The following is a 17,241-nucleotide window of genomic DNA, read 5'->3' on the forward strand; positions in this document are numbered from 1 at the left end:
CCAAAAGGCCTATTTTTATTTGTAACTCTAAGAACACCTTTCAATAGATAGTGAGTTTCACAGATAATCCAAAATATTTGGTATGGCTATTAATTTCAGTGTCTGTCCCATAACTCTCACCAGTACAGCTTGCTAACCAACACTGAAATAACATTGAGCGTTTTGAATTTCACCTCCTCTCCTTCCCTTTCCCTCCTTTCTAATAGAGGTGCTTTACGAGTAGTGAAAAATCCCAGAGGGTGAATGGGAAAAATAACTTAACAATCAGTCCCAAAGGCTAAAGTGGTAAACCCCAAATATATTCAGTCAAGTTGGTAAAAAAAAATTGTTTGGTCTCACTGAAGTTATCACTTTCAACAGGTTACTATTTCTGGCATATGGCTGGAGAGTGGATTGTAGATTTTCTTTTGAATATTAACAATGGAAATATTCAGTACTATGAAAGAATGACTATCATCACCATAAATATAAATCAGTTTTCTACATTATTCCAGAAGGTATAAATTAATGACTTTATAAAACTTATGAGGTTATATTGAGTTTCATGGTTTTATATCATACAAGTACATAATTACATAATATTTGATCCACACAAACACCTTAGCCACCATTCATTTAAAACACCCAGAACCACCATTCAACACAAAAACTACATTGCCAACACCTATAAATCTATTGTTGTGCTCCTCCAATCACATACCCCTAAAATCCCCAGATAAAATCACATTCTGAATTTTGTTTTCAACAATCCCTTATGTTTCTAGATAGTTTTATCACATACAATATATAATATACAATCATATTGTGTGTAGTCTGTGGCTTGATTTTTCATTCAATATTCCTATGATTAAGCACGTTTCTATGATTCATCCATGATGTTGAATATAGCTGTAGTTTGTCTCAATATCCCTGGTGCATAATATTAAGCTTTTGCTTTCTATCTTGTGTTGTTGCTCAATTTTTTCCTCCTTCTTCATACCTAATGTAATCCAAGAATAGAAGCAGAAATAATATATCCAAGCCAGTGTCTGCATGAAAAGATCATGGTAGTAACATAGTTTCTGTCTGAGGAATTACTGATAGAAAGAAAAATTTGGTCTATCTATTACAACCTTCCCACAACAAATTACAGTGTTGTAGAAACTGGAAGAACTAGTCATCACACTCCACTATGGTTTTCAGAAGTGAAAGGACAATACTTATTTTGTTTCTCTTTAAAACACTTAATATATAGTTCTTAATACTAAAGTCAAAAACGCTGTCCTTTAGCTGGGTTTGTGTTTCCATAATATGCCAACTATCTGGTTAAAAATTGAAATTCAAGAATACCAAGCAACAATTAAAAGGAACAAAATACAAATATATGCCATCATATAGATGAACCCCAAAAACATGTTAAGTGAAAGAAGGAAGATACAAAGGATTACATACTCTGATTCATGTATTTTATAATTTCTATAGTATGTCTAGAAAAGGCAAATGTTTAGACACAGAAAACAGATCAATGATTGCCTAGGGCTAGGTAAGTGAGGATTAACTGCAAATGGGCAGGAGAGAACTTTTGGATTAATGGAAATGGTCTAAAATTGGATTGTAGTGATGGTTTCACAACTCTATAAACTTACTAAGATCATTGAATTGTAAGAGGTAATTTTATGGTATGTAAGTTATACTTCCATAAAGCTGCTAAAAAGTGAAATTCTGTCATAATATCTCTAAAATACTTTATTTTTTCTTTTCAGTCAATTAATGCTATCTATACATTGTTTGCCATTTTGAAGAAAGACCTCCAGTGTGCTAAATTTTAATATTTACATACTCTGTTTATGTGCCATATTGAAGTGAAACTAGAATTTAAAAAACACAGCAATTTGAGAAGACCTGCTGATGAAGATGGTATCTGAGTAAGAATGAATTGAACCACTTGCTAAGGGGCCTAGAATATGGCATTGGAAAGATAACCACTATTCCACATAGAAGCAGAGAAATCCTACAACAGCAGCAGATTTCCCAAGGGATCTTATGTCACGATGAGGAAGGATTACAGGAAACTTCTACTAACACTTTATTTTCCTTCCTGGAGCTTACGGAGAGGTTTCAGTAACTTGGTAGACAGGTCAATAGCTACTTACACTATAGAGTTACCCACAGCCCTCATGATAACTTATGCCTTGCCTACCTTTTTAAAAATCCTTTTCCCTTTTGTCAGAGGCATTTAAGTTTTTTGTTTCCACAAGTTTACAGTTCTCAGTCGAGTTTGGTTGTGGAGTGGTAGCTGTTAACTGAAGTTAACATTGTGCATGTCATCAAAGGAAATCAACTATAGAAACTAGAAATAAAAAGATAATTTGGACAAAGTGATCACACTCTTTTGGATGTAATTGTAAATGAAACAGAGCATGTTTACCTCAATCTGGCCCAGACCAAAAATTAAAATATGAGAAAAGAAAACTAAAATATTTTAGAATATTTAAGAACTTACAATGATTGTGAAGCAGAGGAAGGAAGGCAATTATTTACATAATTTAAGCTCTTTCCCGAAATACCAGTTTGTTATCTTTATATTTTTGAAGAAAAAAATTGGCGTGGATTATCCTAATGATGAAAATTCCTCTGATGGTTTTGCATATTTAGAAACAATGTAAGCGAAGCATGTTAATGTAGTTTATTTAACATTTCAGAAACAAGCAGTCAAAAAAGACATCATCCCTCTCAACATTTTCCCTGTCGAATTATTTGTGGGATGATAAAGTATGCTGCCATCTTACAAATAGCCATCAGCCTAGAGTATACTACATTTTTCTTTCATGTCACAAAAACAATAGTTTTTGAAAAATAGATATCGGTCACTTGATGTAAAAATTCATGAGTACTCTAGGATGTGATAAAGAATGTTTTATTCCTATTTGTCATTTTGTATAGGTGAAGGACAAAAAAATAGCTGCGGACGCTTTGAGATAAAATTACTCTTTAACTCGTTTCACATGGTATGTGTCAGTAACACTTTCAGTATGAAAGATGGAAGCCCCTTACAACGTGAGTTGTTTTTATATGTCAATGTTTAATTTTTGTAAAAAAAAAAAAGAAAGAAAAAGAACACGTCTTACGAAGCATATTATATTCATGTTGTCTTTTAAGGATTTTTTAAAAATTTATAACACAAATTGGAAGAGCCCAAGGGAAAAAGAAAAGACATCTGTCTGATCAAGAGACTTTTCCACAGTGAGAAAAGTTATTAAAAAATAAGGGGGAAAAATGGAAATGCTGCCTAACCTATATGGTTTATGTAAAGTTTCTAAGGCTAATGCTTTATTGCTTGGGAAGTCCATGAAGCTTTTGATCTAATGGATAAAAGTCCACAAGGCATGAGAAGATAAACTACAGTTATTCTAAGATTATTCATCATTAAGATACTGACTTGAACACCTTGTAAAAGATAATTAAAGGGAGAGAAAAGGATGCAAAATAATTGGAATCAAGTAGAGTCACTTGGTAGTAATAGAAAAGTTGACGGTGAAACATTTAAGCCTTTCAATGCTTTTCTTGACGTAACAATAGATTATAATTTTTAAAATTTCTTCTTAAAGACAAAATGATAAATAATACATGCAATAACTGGTTCAGTTCTCAGATGATTTTTTAATACTAGAAATATATATGAATATGAATGCATATATGAAAATTAAAATAAACTGTATATATTTAAGTAAGACTGAGACGGAGGCTTCATGATTCTATTACCTGCCCCCATTTAATGGGAAATCATATGTAAATATTATTATTACAGAGACATGACTATTTATTCCTTCTTTCTAAAAGTTTAAAGTTTTTATTCAATAGCATCATTTTTCTTTTTTTGAGACAGCCTTTTGCTCTGCCACCCAGACTGGAGTGCAGTGGTGTAATCAGAGCTCACTCCAGCCTCAAACTCTTGGGCTCAGGTGATCCTCCTGCCTCACCCTCCTGAGCACCTGAGATTACAAGTGCATGCCATCACACCCAGATAATTTTTTTATTTTTCATAGAGACAGGATCTCACTTTTTTGCCCAGACTGGTCTCAAACTTCTGGCCTCAAGTGACCCACCCACCTCAGCCTCCCAAAGTATCAACAGCATCATTTTAAAAAGCATTTTTGTTTATTTGGTTGGTTTGTTGATTGAGGGCTTCCCTCATCAGCAATAGAAAATTTGGCTCCATTTTCCATAAAAGATCCAATGCAAGTCTATGTTTTTTCATGATGCAAACATATGACTATCATCTTTTACTCATTTTCAGTTATTATTATTATTATTTTGTTATTGCTGAAAGTCTTATTTTCTATAAAATCTTACCCCTAGCCAAAAATGGAAATGGAAAAAAAAAATGTAATGTTACTGTTAAAAAGGGCCTAAGAGACAGCAACAACTACCGTTACAGCAACCACCAGTATTTGTAAATGTTTACTACATGTTAAGCACTAAACAAAATCCCTTTATATGCATCATCTCAATTAGCCCTATGGAACCCATCCCTGCTGTCAGCACATTAAAGAGGACACTGAGACCCAGCGAAGTTAAAGGGCTTGTCCAAGTTCATACAACTAGTTAGATGTATAAGCAGAACTTGGACCTCATCCTTTGGTTCACAGTCCAGGAGTATTTTCCCACCACAATAATTTAAGAGAAAAATATAAAATGAACAAAAATCATAATTCTATTAAGGACTTTCATGTTTTAAAATTTGATAGGATGTAAGCTTTATACTTTCCATCCAACATTTAGTTTACTCTTCCACTCAAATTCATTTGAGAAGTGTGACTCCTATCCTTCCTGGGCAAGTTATTTCACTGTAGATGGCTTTGCAATTAGATTGAGAGGAAAAAGAATTTACTTACTCATGTGAGAGGAAGAAGTGTAGTATCTGCTTAACATTCTAGCTTAAAATAATGCTGACTTTATCTAAAATATGTCACAGTGACCAGTTGAAAAGACCCCAGTACAGTCAATCAACTAACTGTTTGTTTTGTCTATGGAGTAACCCACCAAAATCATTTGGCAAATGTTATTACTAAATTGATCTAACCCATGTCTATTGCTGTGTGGGAGCGATGTGGTGTACTCAAATGCACTAAATAAAGAATTCCTAAATTCTTCTACTAATGGTTCTTTAAAATTGATTTAGAGCTTCTAACTAAAGAATAGTCCTCCTCTCTCTTTGCAAATTTTAGGAATGAGAATCAGATGACCTCCCTGCCCCCATCATAGATCATGAATCTAGATGTACAATTCATCCTAATGATTCCTCAAAAAGGAAAATCAAGACAGCCAATGCTTTAGGTTTATCGTTGTTACCATTATTGCCAATGGTATAAAATCTACAGTAAATCTTCAAATGAGAGAAGAATCCTAGGCATATCTTCTCTTAATCTTGAATAGGTAGAAAACTGGGAATAATAATAAAGAAAAGACATTTTTTGGTTATAATTTCTAACAGTGAATTTTATGGGCTGAATTGTGTATCCCCAAAATTCATGTTGAAGTCCCATCCCCCAGTGTAACTGTATTTGGAGACAGGACTTTCAGGAGATAATTACACTTAAATGAGGTCTTAAAGGGGGTTCGTAATTCAATAGGGCCAGTGGTGTTATAAGAGGAAGAGATTTCTCTCTTTCTCTCTCTCTCTGTCTCTCTCTGCCTGTCTCTCTGTATGCACTCAGAGGAAAGGCCATGTAAGGACACAGTGAGAAGGAGGCTGCTAAATGAAGTTAAAGTTAAAGCTAGGAAGAGAGCCCTCACCAGAACCTAATCATGCTGGCACCCTGATCTTGGGCTTTCAGCATCCAGAACTGTGAGAAAATAAATTTCTGTTGTTTAAGCCACACGGTATTTTGTTATGGCAGCCTAAGCTGACTAAAAGAGCACACTACTATCAAACCTTGAAAATATGTCAGGCTGGGTGTGGTGGCTCATGCCTGTAATCCCAGCACTTTGGAAGGTCAAGGCAGGAGGATTGCTTGAGTCCAGGAGTTTGAGCCCAGCCTGGGAAATATAGTGAGACCTCATCTCTACAAGAAATTTAAAAGTTAGCCAAGTATAGCAGCACACACCTGTAGTCCCAGCTACTTGGGAAGAGGAGGTGTGAGGATTGCTTGAGCCCAGGAGGCTGAGGTTGTAATGAGCCAAGATTGTGCCACTGCACACCAACCTGAGTGACAGAGCAATTTATTTTAAAGAGCTGCTCTCAACTCTTATAAAACAACTTGGAGGGCTTTAGTGAGTGCCAATGATTGTTAGTAAATATAGCCTATACATTTTTATTGGTCTAGCCTCAAAAACAGTAATTTTATAAAGCTGTTGTTTTGAAGGTAAGTTAATGACAACATTAGTTGGAATGCCTCACACTGGTGTGTGACCTCAAACATGTAGCCAGAGGTGAGTTGTTAAATGTTTTTCAACTGATTCTGAGCTCCAGATAAGACCTGAAGCCCACTAGCACTAGATTTTGACTAATTATAAATTTCACAGAGAACTGTCATCTGCATAAAAACAATGAAGCTAGCTTATACAGAAAGTAAACTTTATATCGGGGTCAAACAAAAGACTCAGGTCTTTACATTATAGTTAATTTTATCATTTATGCTATAAATACACTAGCAAATTCTGTGAACTGGCTCCTCTTCTTTTTTCTAATAGATTCCCCCTAACCCTAAGTTTTAGCACGGCATATTTAGAAACCATACTTCCAAATTCCCCTGTATCTAAAGAGGCCAATGGATGGGGGTGGAACTTATATGTATAATTTTCAGATCCCATTATTACAAGGAATCTGCTTGCCTTCCGTCCTCTTTTTCCCACTTCCTTGGGGCTGGTGAAGGTAAGCTGGCTTCACTCATGTATGTCACCCCCCAAAGGATGAGAGAGTAACAAGGTAGAAAAAACGAGGATCCCTGGGTGTCCTTATGGAGCAGAGTCATCCACTTGCCTAGGTCTGCACTGATATGAAAGAGAAAAGTAAATCTGTGGCTTGTCTGAGCCACTCTGTTTTGAAGATTTGTTAGTACTCTAAATAATTATTATGCTTTACAGTTTACTGTGTACCTTCCAAATGTTAAAATCTAAAATATCTGACATTGGGGACTGAGTAATTTTTTAAAAAGATAAAATATCCATCCATTCATTCATTCATTCTTTCATTAATTTGACAACTATTAAGTACATATTATATATTAGCCCTGCTTTAGGTTCTGAGTACACAACTGAGCAAGACACATCAAGTCCCTGTACTCGCGAAGCTTTCATCATAGTTAGAGAGGGGTTGGCAGAGAGATAATAACAAAGTAAACAAAATTTAAAAAAAAAATAATTTCAGAACATGGTAGTTTAAAGTGAAGGCTCAAGAGTCAGATTGTCTGTGTATTAGTCCAGACTCTGGCATTTATGCACTGTGGTAACCAACTTCCAAGGATGACCCCCACTCAACCCCCCACCGCCCCCACTGAACCATACCTCCTGGTATTCATGCTCTCATACAAGCCCTGCTCTTCAATCTGGGATGGCCCCAGAACTCACTTTTGACCAGCAGAATGAAGCAGAAGTGATGTTGTGTAACTTCAAAGGCTAGGTCATAAGAAGACTTCTGTCTTGCCTCTGGGTCTTATGGAATGCTCACTCTGAAGGAAGCTGGCTACTGTGTTAGAACTTCAGCCACCTAAGATTGTCAGGTTGAGGAAGCCACATGGAGACGCTGTCTGGAGAGAGATGCCGGCCCAGAACTAGCTGCTCCTGCCATCCCAGCTGAGGCCTGGATGTGTGAATGAAGAAGTCCCCTTTGATTTCAGCTTGGTCCAGACTTTACATGACTCTAGCCAGGTAAGATGCCTTCTGGCTGCAACACCATGACAGTCCCCACATGGGAACCACCCAGCTGCTCAGTCAACCCATAGAACCAAGAGAAATAATAATAACTTAAGCCACTAATTTGGGTATTACACAGCAATAGACGACTAGAACACTAATTTTATGAATTAAAGAAGTTTGTTAATTTATCTGTGTTTCAGTTTTCTCATCTATAAGGTTCCTACCTTATAAAGTTGTTATGAGGGCTAAATTTGTTAAACTGGAAAGGGCTTTAGAACAGTGCCTGGTATGTGATAAACAGTAAATGTTAGCTACTGCTTTTTATTATTAATAAATAAAATAGAATCATGGAACAAAACTATTCTTCATTGGATGCTCAGAAAAGTTCTCACATGAAAATGACAGTTGAGCTCAGACCTGAAATCTAAGGGCTCAGCCATGCAGAGAGCCGGACAAAAACATCCAAACTGGAAAACCAGCAAGGCAAGGGTCCTGAGGGAGGAATGAGTGTTGTGTCTTGGAGGAGCACAGACATGGCCGGCGTGGTTAAAGGGTAGCAAGCAAACCAGAGCCATACAAGCCACAGTAGGAAGTGTGGATTTTATATTAAACACAATGAGAAGCTTTAAGAGATTTTAAGCAGGGGAATGACTTGAACCACTGTATAGGCAGCAGATTTTAAGAGGACAAGAATGGAAACAAAAAGACCATTTAAGAGACTGTTATCACCTGAGTGACTTTAGTGACTCGATCCGGTGTTTAGCAGAGGAAATGGTGAGAAGAGGGCAGATTTGGGGATATGTTAGTTGAATGAGTGGCCCTCGGATGGCCCATCAGGTTTCTACGGTAGAGATGAGATTTTTATTTTAACAAAGTCCTTCTGGCTATTACATTACTTAAACCATCTTAGACAGGGTTCTAAGCATTATATCCCAGGACAGCTCAAGTCTATCTCATTTTGTATAATTTCGGGATCAATGGTTACATATTCTAAATAGGGAATAACAGAATAGAAGCTTTCTCACATTTACTATGATTATTCAAACAGCAAAAACCATTCATGGCAATGTGACTCAGTGGAAGGAATAATACGAGGCAAATCAGGACACAGGGTCAGGTGGGCAGTACTGTCCCTGATACCTCATTGGAACAGAGTTTGTGATTATTTATGGCCTCCTTGGTCCCCAGCCCCATCCAATTCTGACAAACTATTACTTTGTGTCTATTTTAAACTGCTTCATCACCTGGAAATATTTCATCTTCCTAAAGTCAGGATTCACACTCAGTACTTTCCTGCTGGTCCTAAGATCTAAACCCTGCCACTCTTGTCTCCTCAAAGCTGAAAGCACCTGCCACCAGGAAATAATCCCAAAGAGGTAATCACCCGAAGGAGCCTTTGATTCCAGTGCCCATACTCTCCCAAGCTGACAGGAAGGAGGCTGACAGCAAGTTGGCCTGTATTGTTTTATGCCCATCAATAAACTATATTTAACATATAAGTGCATTACAGAGGTCTCCCATACAACCTAGAAGATTTATTCTTTTTGTGAAAACTTGGGAGGTTTTGCTTTCGAGCTTTATTTTAAGGTACAGAATAGTCATCACTCAAGCCAGTTTTTCTAAAACTTTATTACAGGGGAAAGCCTCTGGCATACATTTCTAATACACTGTTCATTTCATGTGGCAGCTCTTTCTTTAGTAGTGCCAACAGAAAGGAGAGAAAATACATGAAATGAGAGAATGGAGGCAAAAGTCCCTGCATGGTACCTGACTCAGGAGTCGCTCAGTCCTTTTCTCTCTCTTTCCTAACACTGACAGGGTCTAATAAAATTATTCTAGTATTAGAAAACTTAGGAGGACATTAAACTGGCTTTGCAAAATTTTTAACTCTCTTTGTCTGCCCGAGTTTTCTCTGGCCCACTTACACCTTAGGGTAAACTCTGACTTTCAAGTGCATAGGCTTGGCTGCTTTCAAAGCTGTATTGTGGAACATGTGAAATGCAAGATTAACTCCTGGATTCAAATAACCATGCAGAATCTTTCCCTAGACTTTATTGTTGTTATTTGCCACCTTTAAATCTTAGCAATGTGGCGTCTTATCTACAATTCACTGAATTAAATGTGAAAAGAGGGGGTTAGGGTATAGTGAACACGTGGAAGACTTCTAATTACTGAATGGATTTATACCATCCAGGATTTATACCGTCTCCCAGCTGGTGCCAGGTAAAGGTAGCAGCAACACCCAGCATCACTGTTATTGACCTTCTTAGCTAGCCACCAAGCTCACTAGTGCCATATTCACTTTGGCTGCCAAAATATAACAGGACAGCACCACTATAATTTAGAACGAGCAAAGAGAGGTAATGCTCACTTTATGAAATAAGGTTAAAATTTAATGAAACAAAGTCAGAGTTTGATAGGCATATAAGTGGGAGATAGACAACAATCAATCAGCAGCAAACAAAGGGTATGGAGATAATTATGTAAAATCAAAAAAGAGGCACCTGGCTGGGCACGGTGGCTCATGCCTGTAATCCCAGCACTTTGGGAGGCCGAGGTGGGTAGATCAGGAGTTTGAAACCAGCCTGGCCAAAATGGTGAAACCCCACCTCTACTAAAAATACAAAAATTAGATAGGCGTGGTGGCAGGCACCTGTAATTCTAGCTACTCGGGAGGCTGAGGCATGAGAATCTCTTGAACCTGGGAGGCGGAGGTTGCAGTGAGCCTAGATCGTGCTGATGCACTCCAGCTTGGGTGACAGAGCAAGACTCCATCAAAAAAAGAAAAAAAAGGTATCAACTTGCATAGAAAGTTGGCAAATATTTGAAGTGGTGGTAGTTACCATCAAATAAAATGAATAAAACATCTGGAGGTGCTAATTAGAAATGAAGAAAAAAGAGAATGGGCAGTTTTGCCAATTTGCCAGCCTGTGTCTCCTGACCATATGATGAGGAGTAAGAGAAAAGGATTAACATTTAAATTTAAAGGCATATTTTTCCCCTGAGAAAGATTATGTAATGGCATATGAAGTCAGTTCAAAGGAAGCCTATGATGTTTTCCTTCTCATAAAAAAGGAAGCAAATTATTCCATCCAAGTGCAACTGAATCAAATTTGAACTTCCTGTAAATGTATCAGCTGATAAACCAGGATTTAAGTTCAAGGGTACATTCCATGCCTAATCTTCATTTTACAGCTTTCAGAGATAAAATTTCCTTAGCACTAAAATCTTTCAAAGATAGTCTCTCTTGCAAAACAAATTGTTAGAAGTGAGCAGCAAATTGGCCAGATGCCTCTGGGGCATAACTGTTTCTTAAAAATCAGGTAAGAACTTTTAGAAATGATCTCATACTTTCAAATCACGAGTTTTCTATTTCGTGCTTTGAAACAGAAATGGTCAACTTACCAAAAGGGTTAATATAGCTTCTCAAAAGTGCTTCTCTTCTCACAGAATATAGTTTATATTTTGGGAGAATTTGGCACAGCTTAAGTTACAGCTTAACTGACTTGCTCAGTAGAATCCAACAAGAAGTCATTTCCCCCACCCATTTGTCCCTAAGTGTTTATTAGCAGGGATAGACACAAAATTTTAAAAGAAAAAAAGTATTTTTCATATGAATATTCTTTCTCCAAGACTTCATATCAAGATACATAAGCAACAGCATTCTTCGACTCTTACTCCCAAACTGGAAGCCATCTTTTACAGAATTTTAGAAACACTCCAAAATTTATTATCAGCCCACTAGCCTTTCTCAGCCCAAATGTCTTACTGCAAGATAAATGGACATGGGACTTAATTATTTCTTATATGGCTATGAAGAAAAATAATTGCTAAGCCTAAAAACCAGCCTATGACATGAGGCTAGTTTTACATGCTTCCAGAAATTGGTACTTTTAAGTTTCCAACATTGAAAAATATACAGACAACAGAAATCTTTTCAGTGGTACATATTACCATGATTTTTACTATCTCCCCAGACAGCCTGAGCAGTCCATTAACTAAGGTGTAACAGAGACCCAGAGCCAAAAAGAAAAAAAAATGGCTCCAACAAGAAAAATCACAGCTTAATGTATGTAGTAAGGCCATAGCTTGGATTTATAATAATTATCACATTCCAGAGCCCAAATTAATTATTTGTAGTTATTTTGCAGATATCTTAGTAGCTACACACACACACACACACACACACACATTTCACAAAGTATTGGCCAATGCCCATTTTCACATAGCTCTTTAGTCTAAAAATAACTTTAACTTTCATGTTTTACCAAGACTAAGAAAAGGGAGAGCAAATCAAAGGAAACTAGTTGAGGAATTAGTGAAGAAATTTTTAACAGGCCTGCTGGGTGTTCTCTTACTGCTGTCTTGAGCCTCAGATTAAATTATTATACTTTCTGTGTTGTAGTACTGGGTCATTCGTATGTGAAGACAAAGGCAACTTCAACTTGATATTTCTGTCATCCCTGCTGTGGGAAGAGTCCTTTTCCTGGTTTATAACATCAATCATTCTCACAATAAATCTTAGGGTGGATGTGGTCATTTAAATCTCCACCTGCACAAACAACAGAAAATAAGAGAGCTCATAAATCTCTACACTGGTGATTAACAAATTTTGGATCCTCAGCGAAGATATTATGGAAGAGGGGTCGCTAATTCATTAATAAAGACTGATTTGCTGACAACCTGTTTAGTTTACAGCATAGGGGGAAAGCAAACAAGACCCTGCTAGCAAAACAAAACGTTAGAGGTTAGTGAATTCCCAGCTGAGCCTAGGATTAGAGATATGATATCTTAATGTAGGAGAAGCCTTCAGACCCTAAGCCAACCACTCAGAAACCACTCTTACATTTTGCTCCAGCCCCTCAACTTCAATGCCTACCTGCAAGGGAAGAAAACCTGGCAAAGAAATTGTAAGAGAGATTTATGCCTTCAGTCTCCCTGGTTTCATTGCACCAATTTCATCCAATCCCTAGGTTCTGGTTCCCTGTGCTTTTTCTACCTACTTCCCAGGAGACTTTCTTGTTCTCTAGGAAAGGTGGTTCGAGCTGGGGTTAAAGATGGAAAAGAACCTTTCTCAAAAGGATAATCTTGCTTTGTGTTGCGTAATGTCAGCTTCATGTGAGGAACACTGGCACCTAAGAGGCTGGAAGAAGACAAAGACAGCAGCATTGAAAGGGACGCGGTGCATCACAAAAAGTGCCAGGCAAGGTGATGTCTGAGAGCAACAAAGACTCTCAAGGCAATATTAAATGCATTTCTAGAAAAGAAAAAAAACCTAGGGGAAAGTTTCCATTTATTAGGAAAAGATGATCAACTAACATAATGTTTTCCACACACTCATACTGCCCTCTCATTTCCTACCCACTCCCACTAAGCTGTGTGTGGTTGGGTTTGAGTGTGCAAATCAAGTATGTTTGTGTACACATAGGCAGTCCTTTGATGTCTTGAAAATGACCAGGTGTAGGTGAAATGTTTTATACTTACTTTTCCATCACCATAAAGATTCTAGGAAGCACTTGTCTTCATTTATCCCGGGGAAGGTGGAAGATCTCGGTAAAGCCTTGGAGTCTTATGAGGTGTTGGCAGGATGCGGTTGATACTCCCTGTATTTTAATTCGTGTTTTCTTGGGAGGAGAGAGGGCATGGAGTGTAGGTGGAAGGCCCAGAAAGAGCCAAACGATCTAGTCGTTTTTCTAAAGTTCTCAGTAACAACCAGTTGTGACGTCTTAAGAGGGAAAGAAGGCCTTTTACAGATGGACAGAACATGCTTCTTCTCGGCCCCGGCCACAGTTGGGAGAAGGTGGCTGGTAAGTACATGATGCAGTTGACTTGATTTACGTTACAAGTTGCAAATCAGGGTCTGTGCATTGAGTTTCCCTCCGGTTGTGAAAGGGGTCTAAGCGCTTTGCTGGGGCCTGGCAGGCCCCTCCCCTGGGCTGCAAGGATCCGCCCCTCTATTCCCCAGATAAATTCCTAGTGTCCACCAAATTCCTCAGCGCTCGCTCACCCTCCTCTACGGCCACGACTCTGGGAGTGGGGAAACAGAGAGCCGGTTCCTCTGCTGCAGAAGTCCTCGGGGTTCCTTCTCACAACTCTGCGAAGGGGAAAGGGTTGTGAGACCCAACCAGACCCTAACTCCAGCTCCCAGCAGGAGGTGGCTGCGCCACACTCGGGAGGCCTCTTGGTTTCAGGGTCTCTCTGTCTCTCTCTCACCCTCTTCCTCTCTTTCTCTGTCTCTCTGTCTCTCTCTCTCTCTCTCTCCCTCGTCCACTCCCCCAAACATGTCCACCGGCTCCCTCAGCGATGTGGAGGACCTTCAAGAGGTAGAGATGTTGGAATGTGACGGGTTGAAAATGGATTCGAACAAGGAATTTGTGACTTCCAACGAGAGCACCGAGGAGAGCTCCAACTGCGAGAACGGGTCTCCCCAGAAGGGCCGCGGCGGCCTGGGCAAGAGGAGGAAGGCGCCCACCAAGAAGAGCCCCCTGAGCGGGGTCAGCCAGGAGGGGAAGCAGGTCCAGCGCAACGCCGCCAACGCGCGAGAGCGGGCCCGCATGCGAGTGCTGAGCAAGGCCTTCTCCAGACTCAAGACCACCCTGCCCTGGGTGCCCCCCGACACCAAGCTCTCCAAGCTGGACACGCTCAGGCTGGCGTCCAGCTACATCGCCCACTTGAGGCAGATCCTGGCTAACGACAAATACGAGAACGGGTACATTCACCCGGTCAACCTGGTGAGTGCTCCCGGGGCTGCAGCTGCAGTCCAGGCGCGCCCGCACTCCCGCCTGCGGTGGGCGCGAGTGCGCGCGGGGCTGGGAGTGGGGGTGTGGGCGCGGCGGTGACTTACACACCTCGACCACCGCGGGCCTAGAGCCTCCAGGGACCGGAGGCGGGCGGTCTAGACACGGCCCTCGCTCTCTGCCTTACCAGCCCCCGGAGCGGGAGTGATTTATGCGAGGGTTTGACGTGGCAGCCCAATTAAAGGTTTGCAAGTGTGTTGAGCTGGCACAGAGGAGGGGATCCCCCGCTCCCGCTCCATAGCCATCCTCCCTGGGGTGCAGTGGCTGCTGCGGAACTGAGAACACTGACAAGACGCTGCGAGCGGACAGGCATTTTGTTAACCCTTTTTTCTTCTTTTAGCAGAGAGTGGAACTTGATTTTCCTTTCCTTGTAAATAAAAACACCCAACTCCGTTTCTTTCACAAGCATATTTAGGACCATTGGATAAGGACACATCTATGACCCCCAAATTGTCCATGTAAGCCCTTAACCACTTAAATATTCTGTGCTTCTCCTATAAGTGGATTAATATTTTTAAATCCCAGAAGTTCTAGTAATGATCAGCAAAATCAGTAAATCCTCACTAGTATGAGTGTAATAAATACTAAAATAGGTCACTCTCATCCAAGATTTAAGAAATGTTACCTTTTATCTTAAAAAGTAATGCCCATTGAGCCTAATTTTTTAACACAAAAAACTGATAATCACTGAGTCTACTTTTTTCTCAAATGTATTTTACTGTTTAAGAAATATATCTTAATTTTTTTCATTTGATTTTATTTTAAAACTTCTAGGATCTAAAGAAAAACAATAACAACAACTTACTAGGATCTCTGTTTGTATATGATAAGAATGAGAGATTTTTCCTTTTAAAAGGCAAGTCTTATCAGCCAGCACTAGAGCAGTAGTGAGAGGGGTCTGAATTGTCTTCTCACCGAATTGGTTTCTGGAATTGCTGGAGAAGAAGATGCAAACCCACATTTTGCCATGAAAAATGTTTTCTCTCCAATTGAAAGTTTGGGGTTTTTCCCCCCCAGTGAGTAAATAGCTTTTTAAAATCTTCACCTAAAATGAAAGTGTTGCCTCGAATATTTACAACTGCTACTCTCTACATCTTTGAATAAGAAACTTAAATGAGCTTTATTACAAAACAGCCCGGAGAAAGGAAGAGAAAGCATGCTTTCTCAGTCCAGCATGAAGACGATCTTAAATTAAAAGTCAATGTAGTATAGCATTTTTTTTTTTCCTTAAGAGGTGGTGATTAATCTAGAAGCTGTAGTCAAAGCCGGTGTTTGAGATGGAAGAAACGAAAGTCGGACTAGGGAAATAGATGGTGATGAAAGGCGATGAAAGCGACAGGGCCCTGAAACCCCACCACCGCCTCAGAAGGAGGCCAGGAGGGCGCTTCGCCCCGAACTCGGTGCCCAGTAGGCACAAGGTCGTTCTTGGCTTCCCGGCTCAGACCGCCAAAGCGTCTGCCTCCAGGCAGTGCCACAGCACCACCCACTCTCGGCTTGCCCAGGGCTTCCTGCATTGAGTCTCACAAGGAACCCAGTATGAGCCCTTTTGGCTCTCGTTCTAAAAGGCCACCACCAGCACCACCACTACCTCGAGCTGTGACTTGGCGCCAAAGCAGCTATTTGCTTTATGCAGCCGCGGGGTGCGCTAGGACCGGGAGTAAATTGCAGAGATAACCGGTCTCTCCAGCGCACCGCCTGCCCCCACCGCCCCCCTTCCTTTCATCTCAGGCCCCGAGTCCACCCCACCCCCTCCGCCACGGCCACTTACCTCCTCCACCCTCTTCTTTCCCGCAGACGTGGCCCTTTATGGTGGCCGGGAAACCCGAGAGTGACCTGAAAGAAGTGGTGACCGCGAGCCGCTTATGTGGAACCACCGCGTCCTGACCTTGGAGGTGCGAGTCTGGGAAAGGCGCGCTCCCGGGGGGAGCGGGCCCCGGGAAGGCGACCCCTGCCCTCAGTGCTCTCTGTCTCTGCTTCCCCCTCGCAATGCTCCTCTCTCTGTCCCACCCCGCGAGAACACTTTACAACGACGAGGAGATTCGTTTCCAAACCAGAGGAGATCAATTGTACTTACAAAGATTCCCATCTATTTAACTTTATTAACTTCTACCGTGAATGACTCTGCAAGCCTTGCTGGTCCAAGTGCAATATGTAATTATAAATATATAAATAGATAAGAGCCTATCAATGTATCTTTTGTACAATATGTTGTAAAATGTAGATCATAGGATAGCTGACTTTGACAGTCACATTTATAAAGTAATTCACTTAAAGATATATATTTTTTTCAAATAAGTTTTGCTACTTTTGAAAATAAATCTTTCTTTATATTGCTAAAAGCTCTGATATTTGGTGTGATTTTTAAAAATATTTGGAATAGGAAAGTGGGAAACTATGGGGAAGCTTGATAATGAAAATGGTTCTTTTAAACCTCGATCTAAACTTCTAGAGATAGAAGAAAATTGCATATGAGTTTCATAATGAAGATGCAGATTATGTTTTATACTGAAACCTTAAAAAAGAAATATGTCGGTTACTTTTAAGGCTAATAGAAATTATATAACTGTAAACAAAGAATGGGCAGTATTAAAGTTATCCACAGTTACAC

General features: G+C 39.8%; 1 protein-coding gene and 1 long non-coding RNA gene across 4 annotated transcripts in view; one reads left to right on the forward strand and one right to left on the reverse strand.

Moving 5' to 3' along the window:
• LOC109027348 (uncharacterized) overlaps nt 1-16,486 on the reverse strand; it is a 143,693-nt gene extending 127,207 nt beyond the window's left edge. For both annotated transcript variants that reach the window (XR_008681183.2, XR_008681182.2), the window contains exon 1: nt 16,402-16,486. This is a non-coding gene — a long non-coding RNA (uncharacterized lncRNA). The remainder of the gene's footprint in view (nt 1-16,401) is intronic.
• On the forward strand, nt 13,497-16,998 carry TCF21 (transcription factor 21). Of its 2 annotated transcripts, none has more exons than XM_063707881.1 (2): nt 13,497-14,567; nt 14,977-15,329. In XM_063707881.1, the coding sequence occupies exons 1-2, from the start codon at nt 14,118-14,120 to the stop codon at nt 15,046-15,048; spliced, it is 522 nt and encodes a 173-aa protein (XP_063563951.1). In that variant the 5' UTR covers nt 13,497-14,117; the 3' UTR covers nt 15,049-15,329. The 2 variants fall into 2 exon arrangements, with proteins under 2 accessions (XP_063563951.1, XP_004044754.1); XM_004044706.5 differs by lacking the exon at nt 14,977-15,329 and adding an exon at nt 16,428-16,998 and having other exon boundaries at nt 13,503-14,567.
• Nucleotides 16,999-17,241: the final 243 nt, after the last annotated feature.

The sequence above is a fragment of the Gorilla gorilla genome, chromosome 5 (genome assembly GCF_029281585.2).
Source record: "Gorilla gorilla gorilla isolate KB3781 chromosome 5, NHGRI_mGorGor1-v2.1_pri, whole genome shotgun sequence".
NCBI classification, from domain to species: domain Eukaryota; kingdom Metazoa; phylum Chordata; class Mammalia; order Primates; family Hominidae; genus Gorilla; species Gorilla gorilla.